This window comes from Tachyglossus aculeatus, chromosome 2 (assembly GCF_015852505.1).
Source record: "Tachyglossus aculeatus isolate mTacAcu1 chromosome 2, mTacAcu1.pri, whole genome shotgun sequence".
Taxonomy (NCBI): Eukaryota; Metazoa; Chordata; class Mammalia; order Monotremata; family Tachyglossidae; genus Tachyglossus; species Tachyglossus aculeatus.
Window position 1 is genome coordinate 155,927,702 of NC_052067.1, and position 26,911 is coordinate 155,954,612.

General features: G+C 42.9%; 1 protein-coding gene across 3 annotated transcripts in view; it reads right to left on the reverse strand.

Annotated features, from left to right (window-relative positions):
- The window catches only part of SLC38A1 (solute carrier family 38 member 1), an 88,959-nt gene that overhangs the window by 35,476 nt on the left and 26,572 nt on the right, over positions 1 to 26,911 (reverse strand). For all 3 annotated transcript variants that reach the window (XM_038740854.1, XM_038740853.1, XM_038740852.1), the window contains 2 exons: positions 18,711 to 18,786; positions 18,044 to 18,159 (listed from right to left, as the gene is read on the reverse strand). In XM_038740854.1, the coding sequence (XP_038596782.1) occupies positions 18,044 to 18,159; positions 18,711 to 18,786 (192 nt within the window). The remainder of the gene's footprint in view (positions 1 to 18,043; positions 18,160 to 18,710; positions 18,787 to 26,911) is intronic.

Consider the following 26,911-nt stretch of genomic DNA (forward strand, 5'->3'; position numbering starts at 1 on the left):
CAATGTTGCCTAGTGGATAGAGCACAGGCCTGGGAGTGAGATGGTCATGGGTTCTAATCCTGGCTCTGCCACTTGTCTGCTGGGTGACCTTGGGTAAGTCACTTAACTTCTTTGTGCCTCAGTTCCCTCATCTGCAAAATGGAGATTCAATACCTGTTCTCTCTCCTACCTAGACTGTGAGCCCCATGTGGGGCCTGATTATCATGTACCGACTCCAGCGCTTAGTACAGTGCTTGATACATAGTAAGTACTTAACAAATATTATTATTATTAGTCAGTCAATCATATTTATTGAGCGCTTATGGTGTGCAGAGCACTGTACTATGCACTTCAGAGAGTACAATATAATTACTATTATTATTATCCTCCAGCTTAGAGCAGCACATTTGGGGTGGGAATAGGGTGTGGCTCACTTTCCAAGAAAATATAATAATGAACAAATACTTTAATAAACAGTAATGCAAGGCCCCAGCACATAATTTTCCCAAAAGTGATTTATGCCCTACAAGCTGTATGAGAACATTGCAACAAAGTAAATGATGGGGGTGGGATTTCTGGTTTGGTTCAGAAGTGATTTATCACTAGAGTGGTGAGCTGCAAACACAAGAAGATGCTTCCCTTTAAAAAAGAAAAATGGGTGATGGAAGAAATAGTAAGTCAAGCCTAGTATTAAAAGGGGCATTGAATGAAGAGTAATAAAGGAAGATGTGTCAACACAGAATTATTTTAATCTCTCTTCACTATCACTTCTGTTGCTGAAAGGAAGGAGACAAGCTTTGCTTTGTAAATTCATGATTTAACATGGTTTTATAATCAATGACAGTATGATGACATTATTATTACTGATGATAATAATAATAATCACTACGGTATTTGTTAAGCATCTACTATGTGCCGAGCACTGGGTTAGATAAAATATAATCAGATTAGAGACAGTCCCTGCACCACGTGGGCTCTCAATTTAAGGGAGCTAGAGAACAGATAATCGCCATTTTACAGATGAGGAAACTGAGGCACTGAAAAATTAAATCACTTGTCCAAAGTCACACAGCAGGCACATGGCAGAGCTGGAATTAAAACTCTGGTCTCTGACTCCCAGTCCTGGATTCTTGTCACTGGGTCCACCTGCTTTTCTAATTTGCTCTCTATTTGTTCTCTGCTTGTCTGTAAATAACTCCCCAATTATTTACAAATTCTTAATTAATAATGAATGGACCATGCATGGGAAGGCCCACAGTGTGACAGCCTCACAGGTAGAAATTATGGTTAAATTATGGACCGAGCCGGAGAGGCAGGTGGGGAAGGGTGGGGAAGGGGGGAAGGAGGTCACTGTACCTATCTATTCTATTCTACTTATTTTATTTTGTTAATATGTTTTGTTTTGTTCTCTGTCTGCCCCTTCTAGACTGTGAGCCCACTGCTGGGTAGGGACTGTCTCTATATGTTGCCAACTTGTACTTCCCATGCGCTTTGTACAGTGCTCTGCACACAGTAAGCGCTCAATAAATATGATTGATTGATTGATTGATTGATTGATTGACCCTTCCTCTCCCCCAGCCCACCAGAGGCCTGGAACTTCATCAGAGGGAAGGGAAAAAAGCCTCTATGGTCCCTTCTCCACACATCAGGGGTCTGAGAGTAAGGGACCCCCTCTCCCCCCAAAGCCCCTTCTCTGAAGAGCCAAGGGGAGGGTTGCCAATTCCCTCCCGCCCTCCCAACCTCGCACACCCCTGGCCTGGAAACAGTCCAGAGGGAACTTTAACTGGTCCAATACTTTGGTTTTATTTTTGGAAACACTGTGATAAACATTTTAAATGGGTATAATGTCACGGAAATAATTCAGGTCAGGCATCCCTGCTTTAAAACAACATTCTTACATTTAGTGGTTTTGGATTTGGAAAATCAGAAGCAAATCTAGAGTGGATGGGTTAATAACTGTGGTACTTGTTAAGTGCTTACTATGTGCCAAGCACTCTTCTAAGCGGTGGGGTAGATACAAGTTAATCAGGTTGGACACAGTCCCTTTCCCACATTGGGTTCACACTCCTAATCCCCATTTTACAGATGAGGTAACTCGAGTGACGTGACTTGAGATCACTCAGCAGACATGTGGCAGAATCGGGATTAGAACCCAGGTCCTTCTAACCCCCAGGGCCGTGCTCTATCCCCTAAACCATGCTGCTTTGTTACACTTGCTTTCCAAAAACATTAGAACTGTAAGAAAAGTCTGATGCTCTGAAACTCTGAACGTAACCCACTGCATCCAGTTAATCACATGGAAGTGACCTCGATTGGACTGAAATCTAAGAGCGGGCTAATCTCTGTATCATCCCTTTGACCATGGTAAAGTTGAAGAGCTCCAACCAAAAATGAGCTGATGGTTTTATCTTCCACAAGTCTGGGTATTTTAAAGCCTTCACCATATGAATGATAGCTGACCTGATAACTCCCCACTGTTACAGTTCTCACAAATTCTCAGCCTAAAAATGTTTCCGGTCTTCAATTTTTGTTCAGGCACGGCTGACGGGTCTGATTACTCTGGTAGTGAAGTCATAATATTTCAATCAATCCCTTGAAAAAACAGAACTTCAAGAGTTTCAAAGAGGGCACTCTCATATTGTGTGTGTGGAAAATACAGACACTTAAAACAATGAAGCACTTCGGTAAATTTTAATCAGAAGCCCTACTTTTCCTGACCATATCCAAAGCACAGAAGTATTATGACCATCTTAGTTGTGTTTTTAAGGAATTAGGGCATGTTTTTATTGAAATAATAATAAGGTAATTAAATAATACTGATTTAAAAATATGGAAAAACATTTTTTTTAGCTCCAGAAAGAATTCACTTGAAATTTCAATTAACCATATGAATTTCAGCCAATCAGTGGTAAAGGTGTAGTGGATACAGCATGGCCCTGTGAGTTAGAAGGTCATGGGTTCTAATCCCAGCTCTGCCACTTGTCTACCGTGTGACCTTAGGCAAGTCACTTTACTTCTCTGCACTTCAGTTACCTCATCTGCAAAATGGGGATTGAGACTGTGAGCCCCACATGGGACAGGGACTGCATCCAACTCGATTTGTTTTTATCCACACCAGTGCTTAGTACAGTGCCTGGCACATAGTAAGCGCTTAATACCATCATTATTATTTATTGAGCACTTACAGTGTGCAGAGCAGTGTACTAAGAGCTTGGGAGCAGCGTGGCTCAATGGAAAGAGCACGGGATTTGGAGTTAGAGGTCATGGGTTCAAATCCCGGCTCCGCCAACTGTCAGCTGTGTGACTTTGGGCAAGCCACTTAACTTCTCTGGGCCTCAGTTCCCTCATCTGTAAAATGCGGATAAAGACTGTGAGCCCCATTCATTCATTCATTCAACTGTATTTACTGAGTGCTTACTGTGTGCAGAACACTGTACTAAACGCTTGGGAAGTACAAGTTGGAAACATATGGGACACATGGGACAACCTGATCACCTTGTATCCCCCCCAGCGCTTAGAACAGTGCTTTGCACATAGTAAGCACTTAACAAATACCATTATTATTATTATTATTATTATTGGGAGAGTACAATGGAACAATCTTACTGACACATTCCCTGCCCACAATGAGCTTACAGTCTGACACCAGGACCACCCAAACTGCTACCACGTTAATCCAAGCACTTACCCTACCCTGCCAGCCAGCCTCCTTGCTGATTTCCCTGCCTCCTGTCTCTGCCCACTCCAATCCATACTTGCTGCCTGGTCATTTTTCTACAGAAATATTCAGCCTATATTTCCCCACCCCTCAAGACCTTCCATTGGTTGCTCATCCACCTCTGCATCTAACGGAAACTCCTTACCACCGGCTTCAAAGCACTCAATCATCTTGGCCCCTCCTACCTTACCTCCCTGATTTCTTACTACAACCCACCCTGCATACTTCGCTACTCTAATGCCAACCTGTTATCACACTCTTCCAAACCAATGCACAGAGTAGGTGCTCAATGAATACTAATGATTGATTGAAAGCTGAGTGTTGAAACCCCACTAGTCTATATGACAGAACTACATGCCAAAACATCATTCCTGGGCAGAAGTTCCAAATGGAAGGGAGATCCAGGGTCTTCTCTGAGCTTCAGTTATCTCTTCTGCAAAATGAGGATTCAGACTGTGAGCCCCAGATGGGATATGGACTGTGCTCAACCTGATTAGTTTGTATTTACCCCAGTTCCTGGCACCTTGTAAGCACTTAGCAAATCCACTGAACTGCAAAATTCCTGCCAGTGTAAGGCAGTTTCCTGGGACACTCTACTCGGTTCTATCTGCTCTGACCAGACACTTCCCTTTCTCATCCTTAGGGAAACCTTTTCCCTACCCTAGAGTAACCTTTTAGGCACCTAACACCTCGATCCTGAACTTCAGCACAAACCACCTAGACCGAGACATGCTTTCAGGAATTTTCCCAGCCTGGAACACCTCTGCTGATACACCTCACCTTGGTGCATTGAGATGGACAAGCAAACAAGCTTCTTGAACTTCAGTTCTGTACACGTTTGTTTCAGGGTTTGTAAGTTACAGGGAGACTTTTTTTAATGGTACTTGTTCAGACCTTACTACTAACCAGGCACTGTACTGAGCATTGGGGTAGACACAAGACAATCAGGTTGGACAATGGGCTCACAATCTAAGTAAGAGGGAGTAGGGTTTAATCCTCATTTTACAGATGAGGTAAATTAGGCACAGAGAAGCGAAGTGACTTGTCCAAGGCCACACAAGCAGACAAGTGATAGAACTGGGATAAGAAGCCATACGTTTCTTATGGGGCCCATACCCTTTCTACTCTTTCCCATCAAACTTTGCATCATTTGGGGAACAGATTTACCTGGGCTGAAGCTAATATTGAAGTTTAAGTGCAGATCCTAAAGGAAGTGTCTCCAAACACACCACGGAGCAGGGTGAGCAGGGCAGTGTACTAAGCACTTGGGATTGTAAAACACAGTTAGGATCATTGCCCTGTAGGAGTTAACAATCTAGTGGTAGGTGGGAGAAGGCAGCAATAAATTTAATTGTAGATAGGTGGAAGAAGACGACAGAAAGATGGATGTGAGGCTAAGTACTAAGGGTGGAGTAAGTGAACACAGCAGGAGACTGAACTAATTCAGAACTGTATTTTCCAGAACTGGGAAAAAGGGTTAGCTAGAAGGCAGACGGGTAGTGAGATCATTTATGCCATGTGAAACAGGGAGCAGAGACCGTATGTGGAGATGCTTCAGACATACCATCTAGCTTTGCCCACACAAAGAAGGGTGCTGATGACGCTAAGTTGGAAGAATTCCCTTTTCTAATGAGCCAAAGTTTGTTTAAACTCTAGAATAGGAATAAGTCTAGACAAAGCAAATATTTTGTTCCTTGATTTTATTAGTTAAGAGCATGATATGCTCTTAACTAATGATGTGTTGTGGGCAGGGATTGTCTCTATTTCTGAACTGTGCTTTCCAAGCGCTTAGTACAGTGCTCGGCACACAGTAAGCACTCAGTAAATACGATTGAATAAATGTTAAACAAGCACTTAGTACACTGCTCGGAACACAGTAAGCGCTCAATAAATGCGACTGAATGAATGTTAAACGATAATTACTTGTTTGTTCTGAAACTAATTCCCTAATCCACATTTTTGCCCTTGATGAAGTGCTTTCATATGACACTTAAAAAAACCCAAACCCTGTGAGCATGCTGTTTTTCTAGGATATCTAGGCTGCTATTTTGTACTATGAGTCAGGGGTCATGGGTTTGAATGCCAGCTCTGCAATTGTCAGCTGTGTGACTTTGGGCAAGTCACTTAACTTCTCTGTGCCTCGGTTCCCTCATCTGTAAAATGGGGATAAAGACTGTGAGCCCCCAGTGGGACAACCTGATCTCCTTGTAACCTCCCCAGCACTTAGAATAGTGCTTTGCACATAGTAAGCGCTTAATAAATGCTATTATTATTATTATTATTTTTACTGGAATTTAGGAGAGTAAAGATGATAGAGAAAATAATGGTCAAAGCCCAACTGGGAAGTGGTATGGCCTAGTGGAAAGAGAACTGGCCTGGGAGTCAGAAGTTCTGAGTTCTAATCCTGGCTCAACCACTTCTCTGCTGTGTGACCTTGGGCAAGTCAAAGCTTCTCTGTGCCTCAGTTACCTCCCTTGTAAAATATGGATACAATACCTATTCTCTCTCCGACAGACTGTGAGTCCTACTTGGGACAGAGGCTGTGTTCAAACTGATTGTCTGGTATCTACCCAGTGCTTAGAACAGTGCTTAACGAATAGTAAATGCTTAACAAATACCATTAAAACCCCCCACAAAAACGGAACTCAAAGGGTTCCCATCACTGATTTAGAGAATCCTGTGGGTCCCTGGCCGAAGGAGTTTGCTACATCAAGACATTACAGTTGGAAATATTCCATAAAGCTGTGAGAAACACCAAAGACCTTGACTTGGAAAAACTGAAGTGGTCAGTATTTCAAAATCAATCGTATTTATTGAGCGCTTACTATGTGCAGAGCACTGTACTAAGCGCTTGGGAAGTACAAATTGGCAACATATAGAGACAGTCCCTACCCAACAGTGGGTTCACAGTCTAAAAGGCCCAATGGACAAACTAGCAGCAGGTCAAGACATAATTCCACATGAGACTTTCAGGGTCCATTTTTTAACTCAACAGTGGGATCCAAGACATCAATCAATGAGAGGTATGGTGGCCTAGCTGATAGAGCACGGGCCTGTGAGTCAGAAGGATCTGGGTTCGAATCCCGGTTCCACCGCATGTCAGCTGTGTGACCTTGGGCAAGTCACTTCATTTCTCTGTGGCTCAGTTATCTGGAAAATGAGGATTAAGGCTGTAAGCCCTATGTGGTACAGGGACTGTGTCCAACCGGATTATCCTACATCTACTTCAGCACTTCAGTGCCTGACACACAATAAATGCTTAACAAATACCACAAAAAATTTAAAATCTGTAGCATTTATTGAACCCTTTCTTATTCTGGGCAGAGCACTGTACTAGGGCCTTGGGAGAATACAATAAAGTGGGTAGGCATGATCCTTGCCCTCAAGGATCCTAAAACCTAGCTGCGTAAAAATAATGCTAATAATAATGATAATAATGGTATTTGTTAAGCACTTACTATGTGCCAAGGACTGAACTAAGTGGTCGAGTAAATAGACACTGGAGTAGACAGGCACTAAAATAAATTACAGGTAGGGCAAAGCAATACATATGTACATCAGAGCTTGGGTGGGGAGAGGCTGGTGTGAGTATGCATATGTTTAAGTGGTAATAATAATGATGGCATTTGTTAAGTGCTTACTATGTGCAAAGCACTGTTCTAAACGCTGGGGAGGGGAAACAAGGTAATGAGGTTGTCCCATGTGGGGCTCACAGTTTTAATCCCCATTTTACAGATGAGGTAACTGAGGCTCAGAGAAGTTAAGTGACTTACCCAAGGTCACACAGCAGACATGTGGAGGAGCCGGGATTCGAACCTATGATCTCTGACTCCAAAGCCCATGCTCTTTCCACTGAGCCACGCTGGTAGTCAAAGCTGTCCCCCTGGGACAAGGACTGTATCTAATTCCCACCTATGTTTTCTCTTCCTAGTATAACGTAGTGAGTGCTTAGTAAATATTCATTCAATCTATTGAGCGCTTACTGTGTGCAGAGCACTGTACTAAGCACTTGATAATAATAATAATAATGGCATTTATTAAGCACTTACTATGTGCAAAGCACTGTTCTAAGCGCTGGGGAGGTTACAAGGTGATCAGGTTGTCCCATGGGGGGGCTCACAGTCTTAATCCCCATTTTACAATGACGGAACTGAGGCATAGAGAAGTTAAGTGACTTGCCCAAAGTCACACAGCTGACAATTGGCAGAGCCGGGATTTGAACCCATGACCTCTGACTCCAAAGCCATGACCTCTGACTCTTTCCACTGAGCCACGCTGCTTCTCTAGTATTCGAATAGTATTGATAAATACTCTTCCTAAACTACTAAGTTAACCAAAACCAAGAAAATGCTGCTACCTACTACGCAGCACATTGATCAATAAAGGAAATAGAAAACACAACCAAAGATGCCAGCACATGCTTTGGGAGACTAACAGAGTTTGGGGGTAGGAGTGGAATCGGACTCCAGACTAAACTAAAAGTCTGCGGAACTGTAGTGTCATCCACTCTCCTCTCCAAGTGTGAGTCCTGACGCTCACACAGGTGCCACACCTGGCTCCTTGAGCATTTCCCCCCAGTGTCACCTACGGGCCGGACTCATTATCAAGTGGCAGGACAAGACCATGAACAATGAAGTTCTGGAACTCACTACATTCTCCAAGCATTGAGGCTATGCTCGCCTTAAAACAGCTATAATAATAATAATAATAATAATAATGGTATTTGTTAAGCACTTACTATGTGCAAAGCACTGTTCTAAGCGCTGGGGAGGTTACAAGGTGATCAGGTTCTGTTCTGTTTTGTTCTCTGTCTCCCCCTCTTAGACTGTGAGCCCACTGTTGGGTAGGGACCGTATATGTTGCCAATTTGTACTTCCCAAGCACTTAGTACAGTGCTCTGCACACAGTAAGCGCTCAATAAATACGATTGATGATGATGATGATGATGATCCGGTTGTCCCAACGGGGGCTCACAGTTTTAATCCCCATTTTACAGATGAGGGAACTGAGGCACAGAGAAGTTAAGTGATTTGCCCAGAGTCACACAGCGGACAGTTGGCGGAGCCGGGATTTGAACTCATGACCTCTGACTCCAAAGCCCGGGCTCTTTCCACTGAGCCACGCTGCTTCTATAATGGGAGGGACCTGAGAGGAGAATGAGCGACAGCAGGATGCACCAACAGCTGCTGTTTCAAGACTTGAAACTGGGACACTGAAAGCAAGGAGAGCAGAGGAAGCATTTTATGGACCCGATAAAACGAAGCCTCAGACAATACTGAAGCCTCTAGAAGGGAAGCTTGTTGTGAGCAGGGAATGCATCTGTTTATTATTATACTATACTCTCCCAAGTGCTTAATATAGCGCTCTGCACACAGTAAGTGTTCAATAAATATATGTATATATGTTTGTACATATTTATATTACTCTATTTATTTTACTTGTACATATCTATTCTATTTTATTTTGTTAATATGTTTGGTTTTGTTCTCTGTCTCCCCCTTTTAGACCGTAAGCCCACTGTTGGGTAGGGACCATCTCTACATGTTGCCAACTTGTACTTCCCAAGCGCTTAGTATAGTGCTCTGCACACAGTAAGTGCTCAATAAATATGATTGATTGATTGATTGATTGAATAAATACGATAGAATAAATGAATAGTACATTCCAGCTGAAAACTGGAAGGTAACTGCTGAGTACCGACCTGCAAGGCATACTGCAATCAAGCAAGGACTGACTCTCTTTGATCAAAAAACTTTCACACAGAAAGAGAGTAGGAGGCAAAAGAGAAAACAGCACCAGGTGCTCCAATCACTGTGCAAAACAACACAAGGGATAAACTAGCTTGTTATCGGCAGGGAACCTGTCTACTAATTCTGCTGTATTATACTCTCCCAAGCACTTGGTTCAGTGCTCTGCATATAGTAAGCGTTCAATAAATACCATTAATCGATTGATTGATTGTGCCCAGTGTGACCAGGACTCTTGTCCTGGCTTTTCACCCACACATAGTGAACTTCACCATTAGTGGTGTCTTTTTTGAATACTCAAGACAACTACGTGGTATTTTTTTAAATGGGATTTGTTAAGTGCTTACTATATATCAGACACTGTACTAAGCGCTGGGGTAGATACAAGCTAATCAAGGTGGTCACAGTCCATGTCCCACATGGGGCTCACAGTCTTAATCCCCATTTTACAGAAGAGGGGTACAGAGAAGTTAAGTGACTTGTCCAGAGTCACACAGCAGACATGTGGCAGAGCTGGGATTAGAACCCATATCTTTCTGGCTTCCAGGCCTGTACTCTATCCACAGGACCACACGTGTAAGAAATTTCATTCTTGGCAGGCAGGGAAATAGGATGGGAAGATAAGAGATCAATCAGGGAAGGCGGACTAAGGGAGATGCGATTTCAGAAGTAGCGTGGCTTAGTGGAAAGAACTTGGGCTTGGGAGTCAGAAGTCATGGGTTCTAATCCCGGCTCTGCCACTTAACAGCTATGTGACTTTGGGCAAGTCACTTAACTTCTCTGTGCCTCAGTTACCTCATCTGTAAAATGGGGATTAAGACTGTAAGCCCCATGTGGGACAACCTGATTACCTTGTATTTACCCCAGTGCTTTGAACAGTGCTTGGCACATAGTAAGTACTTAACAAATACCATCATCATCATCATCATTTCAGAAGGGGACTGAAGGTGGGAAGTGCAGTTGTCTGCTGGATGTGAAGGGGAAAGGATTTCTAGGAAAAAGGGAGGGTGTGCCTAAGAGGTCGGCAACGAGGGGGACGAGAGCCAGAGGCACAGTGAGCACGCTGGTATTAAAGGAGCAAAGCATGCAGGCTGGGATAGAGTGGGGGAGAGGTGACCATAATTAGGAATAAGAGAGCCGATTGAGTGCTTCAAAGTCAAAGGTGAAGAGTTTCTTCTTGAGGCGGAGAGGGTCTGACAACCACTAGAGGTTTTTGGGGAGTGGGAAGTCATACCTAATAGCCCACAGGGAATACAGGGTCATTCATCCATTCATTCAATCATTTTTATTGAGCGCTTACTGTGTGCAGAGCACTGGACTAAGCGCTTGGGAAGTACAAGTTGGCAACATATAGAGACGGTCCCTGCCCAACAACAGGCTCACAGTCTAGAAGGGGGAGACAGGCAACAAAACAAAACAAGTAGACAGGTGTCAAGTCATCAGAATAAACAGAAGTAAAGCTAGATGCACATCCTTAACAGAATAGAATAGTAAATATGTACAAGTAAAATAAATAGAGTAATAAATCTGTACAAACATATATACAGGTGCAGTGGGGAGGGGAAGGAGGTAGAGCAGGGGGGATGAGGTGGAGGAGAGAGGGTCATCACAAAGACATCTCATCTAAGTCACTGTTTCTTCCAAGATATCCACCTGTATCCCACAACAACTCTTCCCCAGACTAATCTCTCATTTCCCCTACTCCCTCTTCCTTTTGTGTCACCTATGCACTTGCATCTGTACCCTTTAAGTACTTGATATTCAATCCACCCTCAGCCCCATAGAACATTTTTTAATGTAAGTGCTATTTTTTACTTTAAGTGCTAACTACGTGCCAGGCACTGAACTAAATGCCGAGGTAGTTACAAGGTAATCAGGTTGGACACAGTCCCTGTCCCACAGGGGGCTCACAGTCTAAGTAGGATTTAATCCCCATTTTACAGATGAGATAACTGAGGCACAGAGAAGTTACATGATTTCCCCAAGGACACACAGCAGGCAAGTGGTGGAGCTGGAATTTGAATCCAGGCCTTCTGGCTCCCAAACCCACGTTCTTTCCACTAGGCAATGCTGCTTCACTTATGTATATACCCATAATTTATTTTAATGTCTGACTTCCCCTCTACACTGTAAGCTCCTTCATGGCAAGGAACATGTCTACCAACTTTATTTTACTGTCCTCTTCCAAGCATTTAGTACAGTGTGCTACACACAGTACATGTTCCGCTGTGTGACCTTGGGCAAATCACTTAACTTGTCTGTGCTTGAGTTTCCTCATCTGTGAAATGGGGATTAAGAATGAGAGCCCCATGTGGCACAAGGGCAGTATCCACCTGATTAACTTGTATCTACCCCAGCACTTAGTAAAGGGTCTGGAACATAATAAGCGCTTAACAAATACCATAAAAAATACCACTGATTGACTGAACACAGGATCCACCTGACACCCTAGTACTCCATGCCTCTTCCCCAATACATGTGTTATCTCATTTATCTGGATCTAAACCCCTCTTCATTATCATCATTATCATCAACCATCATCAACAATGGTATTTATTGAGTGCTTATGGTGTGCAGAACACTGTACTAAGCACTTACACTCCACTGACTTCCCATATATCAGGGCCAGTGCCTATTTTATTCAAATTCAAAACATAAATACTTTTGTTAATGGGCAAAGCTGGATAAGGAGCACTGAACCAAATTGAAAGGTGACCTGTGGCCAACTGATATAGCGATGCCCTTAAGCATTCCAATCAAGTCCAAAAAAACAAGTCCCACCCTCAGCTGAAAAAAACAAGTGGCGTCTTCAATAAGGTCCAAGAAAGTTTCCAAATGTTCGCAGTGAATAGATCACCAGTGGGCCCTCCAAGAGTCAATTGGGATTTTCTACTGTTGCCATTCAAAAGGAATTTGGCCCAGTTTGCTACCTCCAGGGCTGGAAAATGATTCTGGAAAAGTGCCTTCGACCTGTTGAAACCTGCCAGTTACATCTTGGCTTTCAGCAGTGGCATAAACAGTTGGCCTTCTAGTGACCACAAATCCAAAGCCATTTACATTAAGAGGGAGAAGTCTGAATTTGTATATCAGTTTTGTTTCCCTGTTACTACATATGTAAAGTTTAGCCGATGTCCACAGCATGGAGCCCTACCTGTTAAGGCTTCTTCTCTGAATCCTCAACTGCTCTCTCTGAATACTTCTTTCTTGCTGCCATCATCTCCCCCATCCTAAGAAGGCCACCTCTGGAATGCACTGTCCCAACGGGAGATCACCCCATCTTCTTCCTCCCATGTCTGTCTAAATTCTTCCAACAGGCAGAATATGTTCAGAACCCCCAGTTCCTCTCAAACATCTGTCTTTGAACCACTACTGCCTTGTTTATGCTCCCTTCCCTCCATCCACTAGGACCGTTCTCTACAAGGTCATCGATGACAGACCCCAGCTCTTCCCACCTTCAAAATCCTTCTGAAATCACATCTTCTCCAGGAGGCCTTCCCCGATTAGTTGTTAATCTCCTTCACTTACCACTTCAGCACTTCCATGTCATCTAAGAATATGGGGTATTCATTTCCCCCATAGCACGTATGCATATTTTTCCAATCTATCCTAAACCTCCTCGACCTTTCAGCTGCCTTTGACACTGTGGACCACCCCCTTCTCCTCAACACGCTATCCAACCTTGGCTTCACAGACTCCGTCCTCTCCTGGTTCTGCTCTTATATCTCCAGCCGTTCATTCTCAGTCTCCTTTGCAGGCTCCTCCTCCCCCTTCCATCCCCTTATTGTAGGGATTCCTCAAGGGTCAGTTCTTGGTCCCCTTCTGTTCTCTATCTACACTCACTCCCCTGGTGAACTCATTCGTTCCCACAGCTTCAACTATCATCTCTATGCTGATGACACCCAAATCTACATCTCTGCCCCTGCTCACTCTCCCTCCCTCCCTCCAGGCTCGCATCTCCTCCTGCCTTCAGGACATCTCCATCTGGATGTCTGCCCGCCATCTAAAACTCAATATGGCCAAGACTGAGCTCCTTATCTTCCCTCCCAAACCTTGTCCTCTCCCTGCGTTTCCCGTCACTGTAGATGGTACTATCATCCTACCTGTCTCACAAGCCCTCAACCTTGGTGTCATCCTCAATCAATCAATCAATCAATCGCATTTATTGAGCGCTTACTGTGTGCAGAGCACTGTACTAAGCGCTTGGGAAGTACAAGTTGGCAACATATAGAGACGGTCCCTACCCAACAGTGGGCTCACAGTCTAGAAGGGGGAGACAGAGAACAAAACCAAACATATTAACAAAATAAAATAAATAGAATAGATATGTACAAGTAAAATAAATAAATAAATAAATAGAGTAATAAATATGTACCAACATATATACATATATACAGGTGCTGTGGGGAAGGGAAGGAGGTAAGGCGGGGGGTGGGAGATGGAGAGGGGGAGGAGGGGGAGAGGAAGGAGGGGGCTCAGTCTGGGATGGCCTCCTGGTGGGGGTGAGCTCACAGTAGGGCCTTGAATGGAGGAAGAGAGCTAGCCTGGAGGATGTGGGGAGGGAGGGCATTCGAGGCAAGGGGGATGATGTGGGCCGGGGGCCGACGGCGGGACAGGCGAGAACGAGGCACGGTGAGGAGATTAGCGGCAGAGGAGCAGAGGGTGCGGGCTGGGCTGTAGAAGGAGAGAAGGGAGGTGAGGTAGGAGGGGGCGAGGTGATGGAGAGCCTTGAAGCCGAGGGTGAGGAGTTTCTGCCTGATGCGTAGGTTGATTGGTAGCCACTGGAGATTTTTGAGGAAGACGTGGATGATATGGAAGACAATCATTCAAAACAATCATCATTCATTCATTAGTATTTATTGAGCGTTTACCGTGAGCAGAGCACTGAACTAAACCCTTGGGAGAACGCGTTCCAAATGTGGACATGAATTATGAGGAGAAGAGGGTGAGTATAAGTAGGCAGGACAATTCTGACAGTGATTTTCTCTCCATGAGTGGGACAGGAACGGGCTCTGATTAGAAAACAAGCCACTCAACTACTCTATGCCTCAGTTAACCCATCTGTCTAATGGAGATTAAGACTCTAAGCCCCGCGTGGGACAATCTAATTACCTTGTATCTACCCCAGCGCTTAGAACAGTGCTCTGCACATATATGCAGAGCGCATAGTAAGCGTTTAACAAATGCCATAATTATTATTACATTCATTCACTCATTCAATCGTATTTATTGAGCGCTTACTGTGTGCAGAGCACTGTACTAAGCGGTTGGGAAGCACAAGTTGGCAACCCATAGAGCCGGTCCCTACCCAACAGCGAGCTCACAGTCTGGAAACTGCACGTGGCTCTGGACCCTTTAAGCACCCTTTAAGCAAATCAATGATGATTGATTTGAATGTTTGTCCACTCCATAATTCATTAATTTCTGTTAATGGCGGTCACCCCTTCTAGACAGTAAGGTCGTTGTGGGCAGGGAACGCATCTGTTTATTGTTACATCATACTCCCCCAACTGCTTAGTACAGTGTCCTGCACACAATAAGCGGACAGTAAGTACGATTGACTGACTGGCTAAAGTGGAAGCTCCTCATGGGCAGGGAACCTGGCTTCCAATTCTGCTGTGCCATCTTCTCTCATGTCCTTGGTTCAGCGCTCTGTCCACAGTAATAGCTCAATAAATACCATTTATTGTTTCTGTAACCCGATGCTTCACACAGTGCTTGTCACCTAGCAAGAGTTGAATAAATTTTCGAGCTCGGGAAGGGAAGGGCTCTACGGCACGAATCAGGGATTTTATTTCCTCTCCTCGACTCTGCTCTCTCGTTCACCCCACACATCCAATCCGTCACCAAAACCTGCCGGTCTCACCTCAACAACATCGCCAAGATCTGCCCTTTCCTCTCCATCCATACCACTACCTTGCTGGTTCAATCTCTCATCCTTTCCCTACTGGATTACTGCATCAGCCTCCTCTCTGATCTCCCATCCTCCTGTCTCTCCCCGCTTGAATCTACACTTCACTCTGACTCCTAAACGTGTGCTCTTTCCACTAGGCTTCTAAGAGAGGTCTAAGAGATGCCTTAGCCATTAGCAACTCCTACTGCCTCTTTGGTAAGAACACAGGTTGGCCACATGTCCTTCTAGCAAACAATATTTTGAAAAGCTGGATAAAGAAGAACCACCCACCATTGCTATAAAAGGGACAAAAGTATGAATGGGCAGCAGCAGAGCAAAAAAAAAAATCTCACAGTTTACTTCCTCCAGGCATAAAATCGGATATTTTTGAGTTAGAAAATGGAACAAACCTTCCTCAACAAGGCAACTGCCAACAGGTAGCATTCCAGTCACACTCAGCAGATAAAGGACTTGCACAATATGGAAAATAAACAACATTCTACACATCACAGTCCTAAAAGAAATCAAGAAAGCTAGGATAGAAATCAGGTACATTCAGTTCTGCCATAATGCTTACTTTCACTTTTTCAAATGCTGAATTCTTCAATGGTTAGGAGGAAAAGATTGAAAATTGGACAAATATAAAATTTCTCTAGTCACAAGATTCAGCCCTTACTATGAAGCATATTACAGCAATCTCAAAACAAGGCCTAGATACACTCGGTTCTCCACAGACAACAACACCATCTTTTCCTGTTTCAAATAAGCCTGTAAAGTTGGCATTATCTTTGATTCATTTCTCTCGCACAACCCACAAATTCGTTGTCATGAAATCCTATCGGTTCCGCCTCAAAACATCACTAAAATCCACCCTTCCCTCTCCATCTAAACTGCTACCTTGCTAATCCAAGGTCTAATCACATCCCTCCTTGATCCTCCTCACTGACTTCATGGCCGTCTGTCTTTCCCCACATCATACTTCACACTGCTGTCTGGATCACTTTTCTAAAGAAAGTTTAGTCCATATCTCCCCACTCCTCAAGAACCACCAATGGTGGCTCAACCACCTCTGCATCAAATAGATGCTCCTTACCACTGGTTTTAGGCACTCAATCAGATACTGCACCTCTTACCTTATTTTACCTCCTTATCTCCTACTGCTGCCCAATCAGCACACTCGGCTCCTCTAATGCCAACCTACTCTCTGTACCCCCAGCTCATCTATCCCGTTGCCAACCTCTTGCCCTCGTCCTCCCTGGGGACTGGAACTTCCTCCCTCTTCATATCTGACAGACCTCCGCTCTCCCTGCCTTCAAAGCTCCTCTAATAATAATAATTATCATCATAATTATAATTATGGTATTTGTTACGTGCTTACTATGTGCCAGGCACTGTATGAAGTGCTGGGGTGGATACAAGCAAATCAGATTGGACACAGTCCCTGTTCCACGTGGGGCTCAGAGTCTCAATCCCCATTTTACAGATGAGGCAGTAAAGTGAAGTGAAAGTGCAAGTCAGAGAAGTGAAGGGACTTGCCCAAGATCACACAGCAGACAAGTGGCAGAGCCAAGATTAGAACCCATGACATTCTGACTTCCAAGCCCATGTGCTATCCCCCATGCTGCTTCTCTAAAAGGCCTTCCCTAATGCCTCATTTTTCCTCTATCCAACCCTCCCCTCTGTGTTGACGATGAACCTCTTTCCGCTCCCCACAGCACCTGTATATATGCTTGTACGGATTTATTACTCTATTACTTTTACTTGTACATATTTACTATTCTATTTATTTTGTTAATGATATGCATCTAGCTTTACTTCTATTTATTCTGATGACTTGACGCCTGTCCACATGTTTTGTTTTGTTGTCTGTCTGCCCCTTCTAGACTGTGAGCCCGTTGTTGGGTAGGGACTGTCTCTATATGTTGCCAACTTGTACTTCCCAAGCGCTTAGTACAGTGCTCTGCACACAGTAAGTGCTCAATAAATACGATTGAATGAATGAATGAATGAATCTGGCTATCTAGCCCTAAAGCACTTTGATATTCACTCCAGCCCCACAGCACTTTTGCAAATGTTAAATATTCTTATATTCTACTATTTCCACTAAGCCTACTCGATTTTAAATAACTCCCCATAGAGACTGCATAGGCCTTGGGGGCAGGGATCACATCTCTCAACCATATTGTCCCAAGAGCTTAGTATCATGCCCTGCACACAGTAAGCCCTCAGTGAATATCACTGATTGATTGATTGATGGATCCTAAAATGTGGGGGGGTTATGGTCTTCATGAATCTGGTGTGAAAGACCATTCAAACTGCACCACGCATGCCTTCATCGTGCATACATATGCACAACCTCTTCTTTCAACATTGCATTTTGTCCACAAGGATGTACTGCTACCAGAGGAACGCTCCCTAATTCCCCAGCAACATTTTCTCCAAAAGTAAAGTGAAAATATGACTTAAAGACAAATTGAGTGTACCCTCCTTAAATGTAAGACTAAGTCTGTGTAACCTCTTCAGCAATTTCTATTTTGACTGCTAAATTTTTAGGGGTTTGTGACTTTTAAAACCATGAACTGGTGATTTACCTAGGTTAGTAAAAAAAATGCTATTCTCAATGGTTTATAAACACTCTATAAATGCAAGTAGTCTTAAAAATGTGATTTCAAGAGACAGTGCTTAAGCACTTACCAAAAGAGTACTTACAAAAAGAGCAGTATTCCTGTGTTTGCTAATGCGAAGGCAAGTCCTAAAATTCCACTGCCCATGATAGCATTGCTTAGATTAAAAACAGACATCCCTAATGAGGTGGTTCCTGGAATCTGTACAAAGGGAAAAATTATTAGGGAAAGTGCTTTGATTTTAGCAGTTCATATCCTAAATCAAATAAAAGCCTGAGTTACTGCAGAGAAAACAACCCAAAAGTGAAATTCAATGGAACCTTTCACAGAGAAACAATAAACCGTGTTCTGAATTATTGAATTATTGCATCATAAAAAATAACTACAATGAAGGAAAGATATTCAGGGAGACACTGTATTCAGTATAAAGCCAATCAGATGAACTTAGGTTATCCCAAAAAGCTGATTATCTGGCCTACGACTCCTTGAAATAACCCCAACAAATTTGTATAAAGGAATAAAGCAGTACACATTTCTGTTTCAGAAAGCCAAATAAAATAGGTTTTTTTAGTTACGATTGCCTAAATTAACTTCAGTTCAATTAACTGGGTGATCATTTTTCTTCTGCTTACATTGATGTTAGCTTTATACTGTATTAGGTCAATTACATATCCAATGGCTCCAGTAATTTAGAACCACATTCCCCTCTACACTGTAACAGAAATATTTGTAAATTAAGTAGTGGGACTTACATATTCATCACATTTCTTTTTTTCCAAGTGACTGTTGGTCAGACTTCTTCTACTCTCACGATCTGAAATAAACTTGCTGTAAAGAGAGATGGTCCATTTTAGTAAGGCAACGACAAAATAAGAATTGTAAATCTTGACTATTTAATGATGTATCATTTTCCAAAATAGACAGTACAAAATAGGATACAATTTTGTGACTGCATTTGTTAGGGAAACATTAAGTCCATAAAAACTATCTATATCACTTAAGTAAGAAATTTAAAAAACTGTTCCTATAAAAAAGCATGGTAATCAACTTTTAAATAGATTTTTATCTGAATGACAATGACATCATGCATAATTTAAAGACTTGTAAAAATACAGTCGTAATGCCTTAAAATGAAACAAATTTTTAAAGGCAGGCCTAAAAAGAATAAGTTTTACTAGGGATCGCTTTCCACTCATTTGTTCACCTTGAAGTCTTCTTTCTGCCGTCTCTTCACTTTATTTCTGATTTTTAGATGCTGCTGTTTTTCAAACAAAAATTCCTCATAACTGAAGTATACTTTTAACCGGAACTCAGCACTGCCTAAGAATTGAATTTGCATTTCCCTGAAACTAAACTGTTGTTTGGTCACTTGACAGGAAGTTATCACATGGCTTGAGTATTACCCATTAGAGGTGAAAAATACTCAAGCAAAAAGCAATGGCACAGGTGTTCCAAATGATTGAAAGCATGCTCAGTTCTTCCGTAACACATGTTTTTACTACACATGTGGGGAACCTTCCAATATCTCCCATCTTATTGGCGAGAACCTTATGCAACGTCAGAAGTGTATCTATAGTGTGGCCTAGTGGAAAGAGCAAGGGCCTGGGAGCCAAGAGGCCCTGGGTTCACTCATTCATTTATTCATTCAATTGTATTTATTAAGTGCTTATTGTGTGCAGAGCACTGTACTAAGCGCTTGGGAAAGTACAATACAACAATATACAGTGCCAATCCCTGTTGACAATGAGCTCACAGCCTACAAATAAAATTACAAAATAAATTTTAATAAATAAAATTTTATTTATATACATGTGTGTGATTTATACATATATAAATATATATACATATATTGGTATGTATATGTGTGTGTGTGTGTGTGTGTGTGTGTGTGTGTGTGTGCTGTGGGGCTGGCAGGGGGAAAAGCTAAGAGAGCAAGTCAGGGTGAAACAGAAAGGAGTGGGAGAGGAGATGAGAATCATGGCTCTCCACTTGCCTGTTCTGTGACCTCGGGTATGTCACTTAACTTCACTGTGCCTCAGTTTCCTCATCTGTAAAATGAAGATTCAATACCCATTCTCCTAATTAGACTGTGAAACTGAAGTGGGGCAGGGACTTTGTCTGTCCTGATTAACTTATGCTTACCCTGGAACTTGGTGTTTGAAACATAGAAAGCGCTTAACAAATACCATAATAGTACCCACAATGCGTGGAGCTCTGATCAAGGTTACATACTAAAGGGTGTGTTTCCTTTACGTGACATTCATCTGGAACAAAACCCCTGGAGAACTGCGGATAATGTTTCCCCAACCAGGGTTGCCTCAGTAGTGGGTTGTGTAAGTAGTGGCTCAATGGAAAGAGCACGGGCTTCAGAGTCGGAGGTCAGCGGTTCAAATCCCAGCCCCGCCACTTGTCAGCTGTGTGACTTTGGGCAAGTCACTTAACTTCTCTGGGCCTCAGTTACCTCATCTGTAAAATGGGGATTAAGACTGTGAGCCCCTTGGGACAACATGATCACCTTGTAACCTCCCCAGCACTTAGAACAGTGCTTTGCACATAGTAAGCCCTTAATAAATGCCATTATTTATTTATTTATTTATTTATTTAATGAGAAAGAAAAAAAAGCAAACCTGGTTTAAATGTATTCTCTACCTCACCTAGCAGGATTGTTTTTTGCAGGTAATTGTGACTAGGTAGAGTAATACTTCCTGCTGCAAACAATTCTGCCATGTTTCTATTGGCAGATGACCCATAGACTACTATTTTTAGCATTAGGACTATGAGATAGTTTGGGGATGTGTCTGTGATATAGCACATTCCTCAAGTTCCCTTTGCTGGAGGAAGAACAATGAACTCCTTGTGTGGTGGCCACACAGTTGATGGCCCAGAAAAAGGGGGAACTGAGTTTTAGCCACAAGCCCAGACATCTGGAGAGAGAATATATGACTGCATTAAGGTGATGACAAAAACTTCATTAAACCGTTTGCCTCTCAGAGCAGTTTTCTTTTCCTTCTGAAGATAAACAGCTCGTTGTGGGCAAGGAATGTGACTGTTTATTGTAATACGGTATTCTCGAGAGCACTTAGTACAGTGCTTTGCACACAGTAAGTCCTCAATAAATACAGCTGAATGAATGAATGTATGTTTATTGTTATATTGTACTCTCCCAAGCACTTAGTACAGTGCTCTGCAAACAGCATGCGCTCAATAAATACGATTGAATGAAGGTCACCAATGACCTCCTTCTTGCCAAATTTAACGGCTCCTATGTGAAAGTTTTCACGGCTCCCAAATGGTTAGTACAGTGCATTGCACCCAGGAGATACTTAATAAATACTACTAATACTGATATCACTACTACTACTAATAATAATAATGGCACTTATTAAGCGCCTACTCTGTGCAAAGCACTGTTCTAAGTGCTGGGGAGGTTACAAGGTGATCAGGTTGTCCCACGTGGGGCTCACAGTCTTAATCCCCATTTTACAGATGAGGTGACTGAGGCACAGAGAAGTTAAGTTACTAATAAGTACTACTACTACTACTATTACTACTACTGCTATCACTGAGAAGCAGCACTGTCTCTGACTTCCTAGTGCCTGGGAAGTCAGAGGACCTGGGTTCTAATTGTGGATATTCCACTTGTCTACTGTGTGACCTTGGGCAAGTCACTTAACTTCTCTGTGTTTCAGTTTCCTCATCTGCAAAATGGGGATTCAATACTGGTTTCCCCACTTAAGACTGTGAGTCCCTTGAGGGACCTGATTATCTTAAATGTACTTCAACACTTAGTACAGTGTTTGATGCATAAAAAGCACTTAACAGAAACCATATTAACTAAATAAACTACTTCTACTACTAACTCAATCTGAGGGTGAAGGGGAGAAATTCAGTCTGAATTACTGATAAATCCAAACTGATGCATTTTTTAAATGTAGTTTACAAAACTGTGGTGTAATTCTCTCTGTATGTCTATGGGTGTAGTTGTGTGTGTGTCTCTGTGTGTCTGTATATGTTTGGGGCTGTGTGTCTAAGCATGTGGTGAGTTCATTCATATCTGGCTGATGCTTCTATTGCTTTTTTTTATTATTTTACAACTCTCTGTCCACAGCTTAGTCAACAGGAAGTGCTCTAAGCATCTCTATTTCTCTGATTTCCCTAATGTTCCTTATATTTTCCGGTTGCTAGTCCAGAGCTTTATTAATCTCAGTATGCTAAGACTGTAAACCTGTTGTGGGCAGGGAACGTGTCCACCAACTCTTGCAATGTCCAGGCCTGGGAATGAGAGGTTTTAATCCCTGCTCTGCAACTTGTCTGCTGTTTGACCCCTGGCAAGTCATTTAACTTCTCTCTGCCTCAGTTCCCTCATCTGCAAAGTGGGGATCCAAACCTGTTCTCCTTCTTAGACTGTAAGCACCTTGTGGGACCTGATTATAAGGAAGGGTGGAGCCAAAAAAGAATCCCTTCTAGACTGTGAGCCCATTGTTGGGTAGGGACTGTCTCTATATGTTGCTGACTGTACTTCCCAAGTGCTTAGTACAGTGCTCAGCACATAGTAAGTTCTCAATAAATACGATTAAATGAATGAATGAATTATCTTTTATCCACCCACCACTCAGTAAAGTGCTTGGCACATAGTAAGCACTTAACAAATATTATTATTATAATCATCAACATCATCATTATTACTCTCCCAAGTATTTAGTATAGCGCTCTGCACACAGTAAGTGCTTAATAAATACCATTGATTGATTAATTACTAAAATATCTTAACCCTGAACAAGTATTTTGGGGGACAACAATGGACTGTAAAGCTCACTGTGTACACGGAATGTGTCCGTTTTTTGTTATATTGGACTTTCCTAAGTGCCTAATACAGTGTTTTGCACACAGTAAGCACTCAATAAATATGACTGAATGAATGAACAGCAGAGAGAGTAAAAAGAGGGAGCAAGAAGAGTGCCAAAATGAATGAAGTTCTACTGTACTCTGAAAAAAAATCTAAAAATCATAATGGGCCCTAAAGTGCAAATGAGAAGGTGTTTAGAAAGTGAGCCAGAGTATGACAGAGCATGAAGAAAATGAAAAAACTTGCCCTCTCAACTTAGGCACTACTCAGGTTCTTGCTGGAACAGTCTAATTTGGGTCTCAGGAACTTGAAAATGCTATGAAAAAGTTGGTGAGGGGAACAGAGAGCTAACAAAAGTGATTAGCAATAAGAGAGGATAAGACTCTCCTCATGTGGAGAAAACCCGAGGAGAGTCAGGAGACCCGGGTTCTCATTCCAGTTCTGCAAAACACCTGTTGGCTGAATGACCTTGGGCAAATCACTTAACCTTTCTGAATCTTGCTGTCCTCATTTATAAACGGCAAATAAGATACCTGCTCTCTCTACCTCTTCGACTGTGAGCTGCATGTGAGACCCAAAAGATAAACAGTATGATTATCTCCTATCTTCTGTAGCACTTAGCACAGTGACCCTTAAAAGTCACTGTTAATTTGAAAGATTGGGATTACCTCAGAGGAATTTAAGGGTAATATTGTTTATCTTGAAGAAGAGCAAGATAAGATAGGGAAGAGCAAGATTGGGAAGCAATGTGGTCTAGCGGAAAGAGCACAGGCCTGAGAGGCAGATGACCTGGGTTCTAATCCCAGATCTGTCCAATGTCTGCTTGGGCAAGCCACTTCATGTCTCTGTGCCTCAGTTATCTCATCTGTAAAATGGGGACTGAGACTGGGAGCCCCACGTGGGACAGGGACTGGGTCTAACCCAACTTGCTTGTATCCACCCCTGTCCTTAGTACAGTGCCTGGCACATAGTAAGTGCTTAAAAAATACCATTTACCTTGCCACCAGTTCTTTACTCAGGTCCTCCCTCTGACCTGGAACTCTATCCCCCTTCATATCAAACGGAGCATCACTTTTCCCCACCTTCAAAGCCAACCTAATATCACTACTCCTCCCAAAGTTCTTCCCTGAATAAGCCCTCCTTTCCCCCACTCCCTCTCCCTTCTGCATCATCTATGCACATGGTCTGTACCCTTTCAGTATTTGATACTGACCCAGCCTCAGTCAATCAATCAATCAATCACTCGTATTTATTGAGCGCTTACTAATCTACGTACCCACATACCTTATGCCTTCTCCCCTATCTGTATTTATTTCAGTCTGTCTTCCCCTCTAGACTTTATGCTCCTTGTGGGAAGGGATTGTGTCTATCAACTCTATTGTACTGTGTCAACCAATCAATGGTATTTATTGAGTGCTTATTGCCTATTGAGCACTGTACTAGAGTACAGTGTACTGTAAAGAGCATGGGCTTGGGAATCAGAGGTAATGGGTTCTAATCCCAGCTCCGCCACCTGTCAGCTGTGTGACTTTGGGCAAGTCACTTAACTTCTCTGGGCCTCAGTTCCTTCATCTGTAAAATGGGGATTAAGACTGTGAGCCCCATGTGGGACAACCTGGTTACCTTGTATCTACCCCAGCGCTTAGAACAGTGCTTGGCACATAGTTAGCGTTTAAAAAATACCATCATTACTATTATTATTATCATTATTACTAAGCACTTGGGAAGATAAACTACAACATATCATATTTTCCCAAGCTCTTAGAACAGCGTTCTGCATTCAGTAAGCACTCAATAAATACCACTGATTGATTCCCTCATAGTAAGGGTTTAATAAAGGATTAAATGTTGTTATTATTATTATTATTATTGTTACTATCACCATCATAATCAGTTGTCTTATGGTTCAGGGGAAGTGTGGGCTGTGATTCTGGCTGCCGGACCAGTTCCTGGGAGGTCTCAGGGGTCCAGCATGACTTGCTCTGGTAGCTCTTAGGGAGCCACAGTTCGGACCATCCCAACTTTCAGTCTGGTGGCCCTTCAGGAAAGCCCTGTGCTGCTGTCCAGGGGACCTCTTGGATTCCGAGACCTAAATTCTGCAGCCTAAGTTCACCAGCAAATTAAGCCATTTCTGCCTTCATTTTTGTGCTTTCCTTTGACTTCCATGTCTCTTTCGCATCAATCAATACGACTGATTGATTTCGCTGGCTTGGCCAAGGGAATGGGGGCTGCTAGAGAAGCAGGGGCCCTTGCCCTGAGACTTTTTCACTCAATCAGTGGCATTTACCATAAATACCATTGAGAATTTTGTGCAGTGAACTTTCCTAACCATTTGGGAAAGTAGAGCTGGTAGACACAGTTCTGGCTAATATGAAGTAGAGTGAGTAATAATAATAATAGTAATAACTGTGGTATTTTCATTCATTCAATCATATTTATTGAGTGCTTACTGTGTGCAGAGCACTGTACTAAGCTTTTGGGAAGTACAAGTTGGCAACATATAGAGACGGTCCCTACCCAACAACGGGCTCACAGTCTAGAAGGGGGAGACAGATAACAAAACAAGACATGTATTTGTTAAGTACTTACTATACACCAAGCAGTCATTCATTCAATCGTATTTATTGTATATATGTATATATGTTTGTACATATTTATTACTCTATTTATTTATTTATTTATTTAACTTGTACATATCTATTCTATTTATTTGATTTTGTTAGTATGCTTGGTTTTGTTCTCTGTCTCCCCCTTTTAGACTGTGAGCCCACTGTTGGGTAGGGACTGTCTCTATATGTTGCCAATTTGTACTTCCTGAGCGCTTAGTACAGTGCTCTGCACATAGTAAGCACTCAATAAATACGATTGATGATGATGATGATGATTTATTGAGCGCTTACTGTGTGCAGAGCACTATACTGTTCTAAGTGCTGGGGTGGATACAAGCAAATCGGGTTGGACACGGTCCCTGTCCCATGTAGGGCTCACAGTCTCAATCCCCATTTTACAGATGTGGTAAGTGAGGCCCAGAGAGGAGAAATGACTTGCCTAAGGTCACACGGCAGACAAGTGGCTGAGCCGGAATTAGGACCCATGACCTTCTATCCACTATGTCACGCTGTGGGTTTACATGGGGCTTGTCTTATGGGCTGCCTGTCGTCTGTCTCTCTTGGGATTTTTCAGGGTGGGCCTGGCTACAAAACAGAGACAAGAAGCCTCTTTTGGAGTCAGACGAGATCCAGGCAGAGCGGGAACAGAAAGCAACGTAAGCTATTTCTGCCTGCCTGTCTTCCCTAATGGTTTTGAAGACAGAGGTGGCCAGGTGAGAGATACAAACAGTGCCTCGGTGACCCGCTCCAAATCCGAGACCTCACTGTGGGCCAGAAATCTGAGGCTTGGCCCCATCCCCGCCTAGTCGGGAACGCAGCTGTTGTAGACACAGCCCCGCTGACTCGACATTATCATCATCAATCGTATTTATTGAGCGCTTACTATGTGCAGAGCACTGTACTAAGCGCTTGGGAAGTACAAATTGGCAACATATAGAGACAGTCCCTACCCAACAGTGGGCTCACAGTCGACATGGCCGTGCGGGGAGCCGGGGAGGGAGTCTTATGTCCTAAAAGGCCAGAAGATAATGCCAAATCTATACAGCGTTGAAATGAAAGCTAGAACGGCTTGAAACAAACCAGGACGGGCCCTGATCTAAGATGTGCCCTCCTTCCTCTCCCCCTCCTCCCTCTCCCCATCCCCTCTGCCTTACCTCCTTCCTCTCCCCACAGCACCCGTATGTTTGTACGTATTTATTACTCTATTTACTTTACTCGTACATATTTACTCTATTTATTTTATTTTGTGAATATGTTTTGTTGTCTGTCTCCCCCTTCTAGACTGTGAGCCCGCTGCTGGGTAGGGACCGTCTCTATATATTGCCAACTTGTACTTCCCAAGCGCTTAGTACAGTGCTCTGCACACAGTAAGCGCTCAATAAATACGATTGATTGAATGAACTTACACCTTATCAGATAGAAGTTTACCTTGGGTACTTTTGAAAACAACACAACCAAAAAACAAGAAGTAGAGTAAATGACGATGCTTCAATTCGCT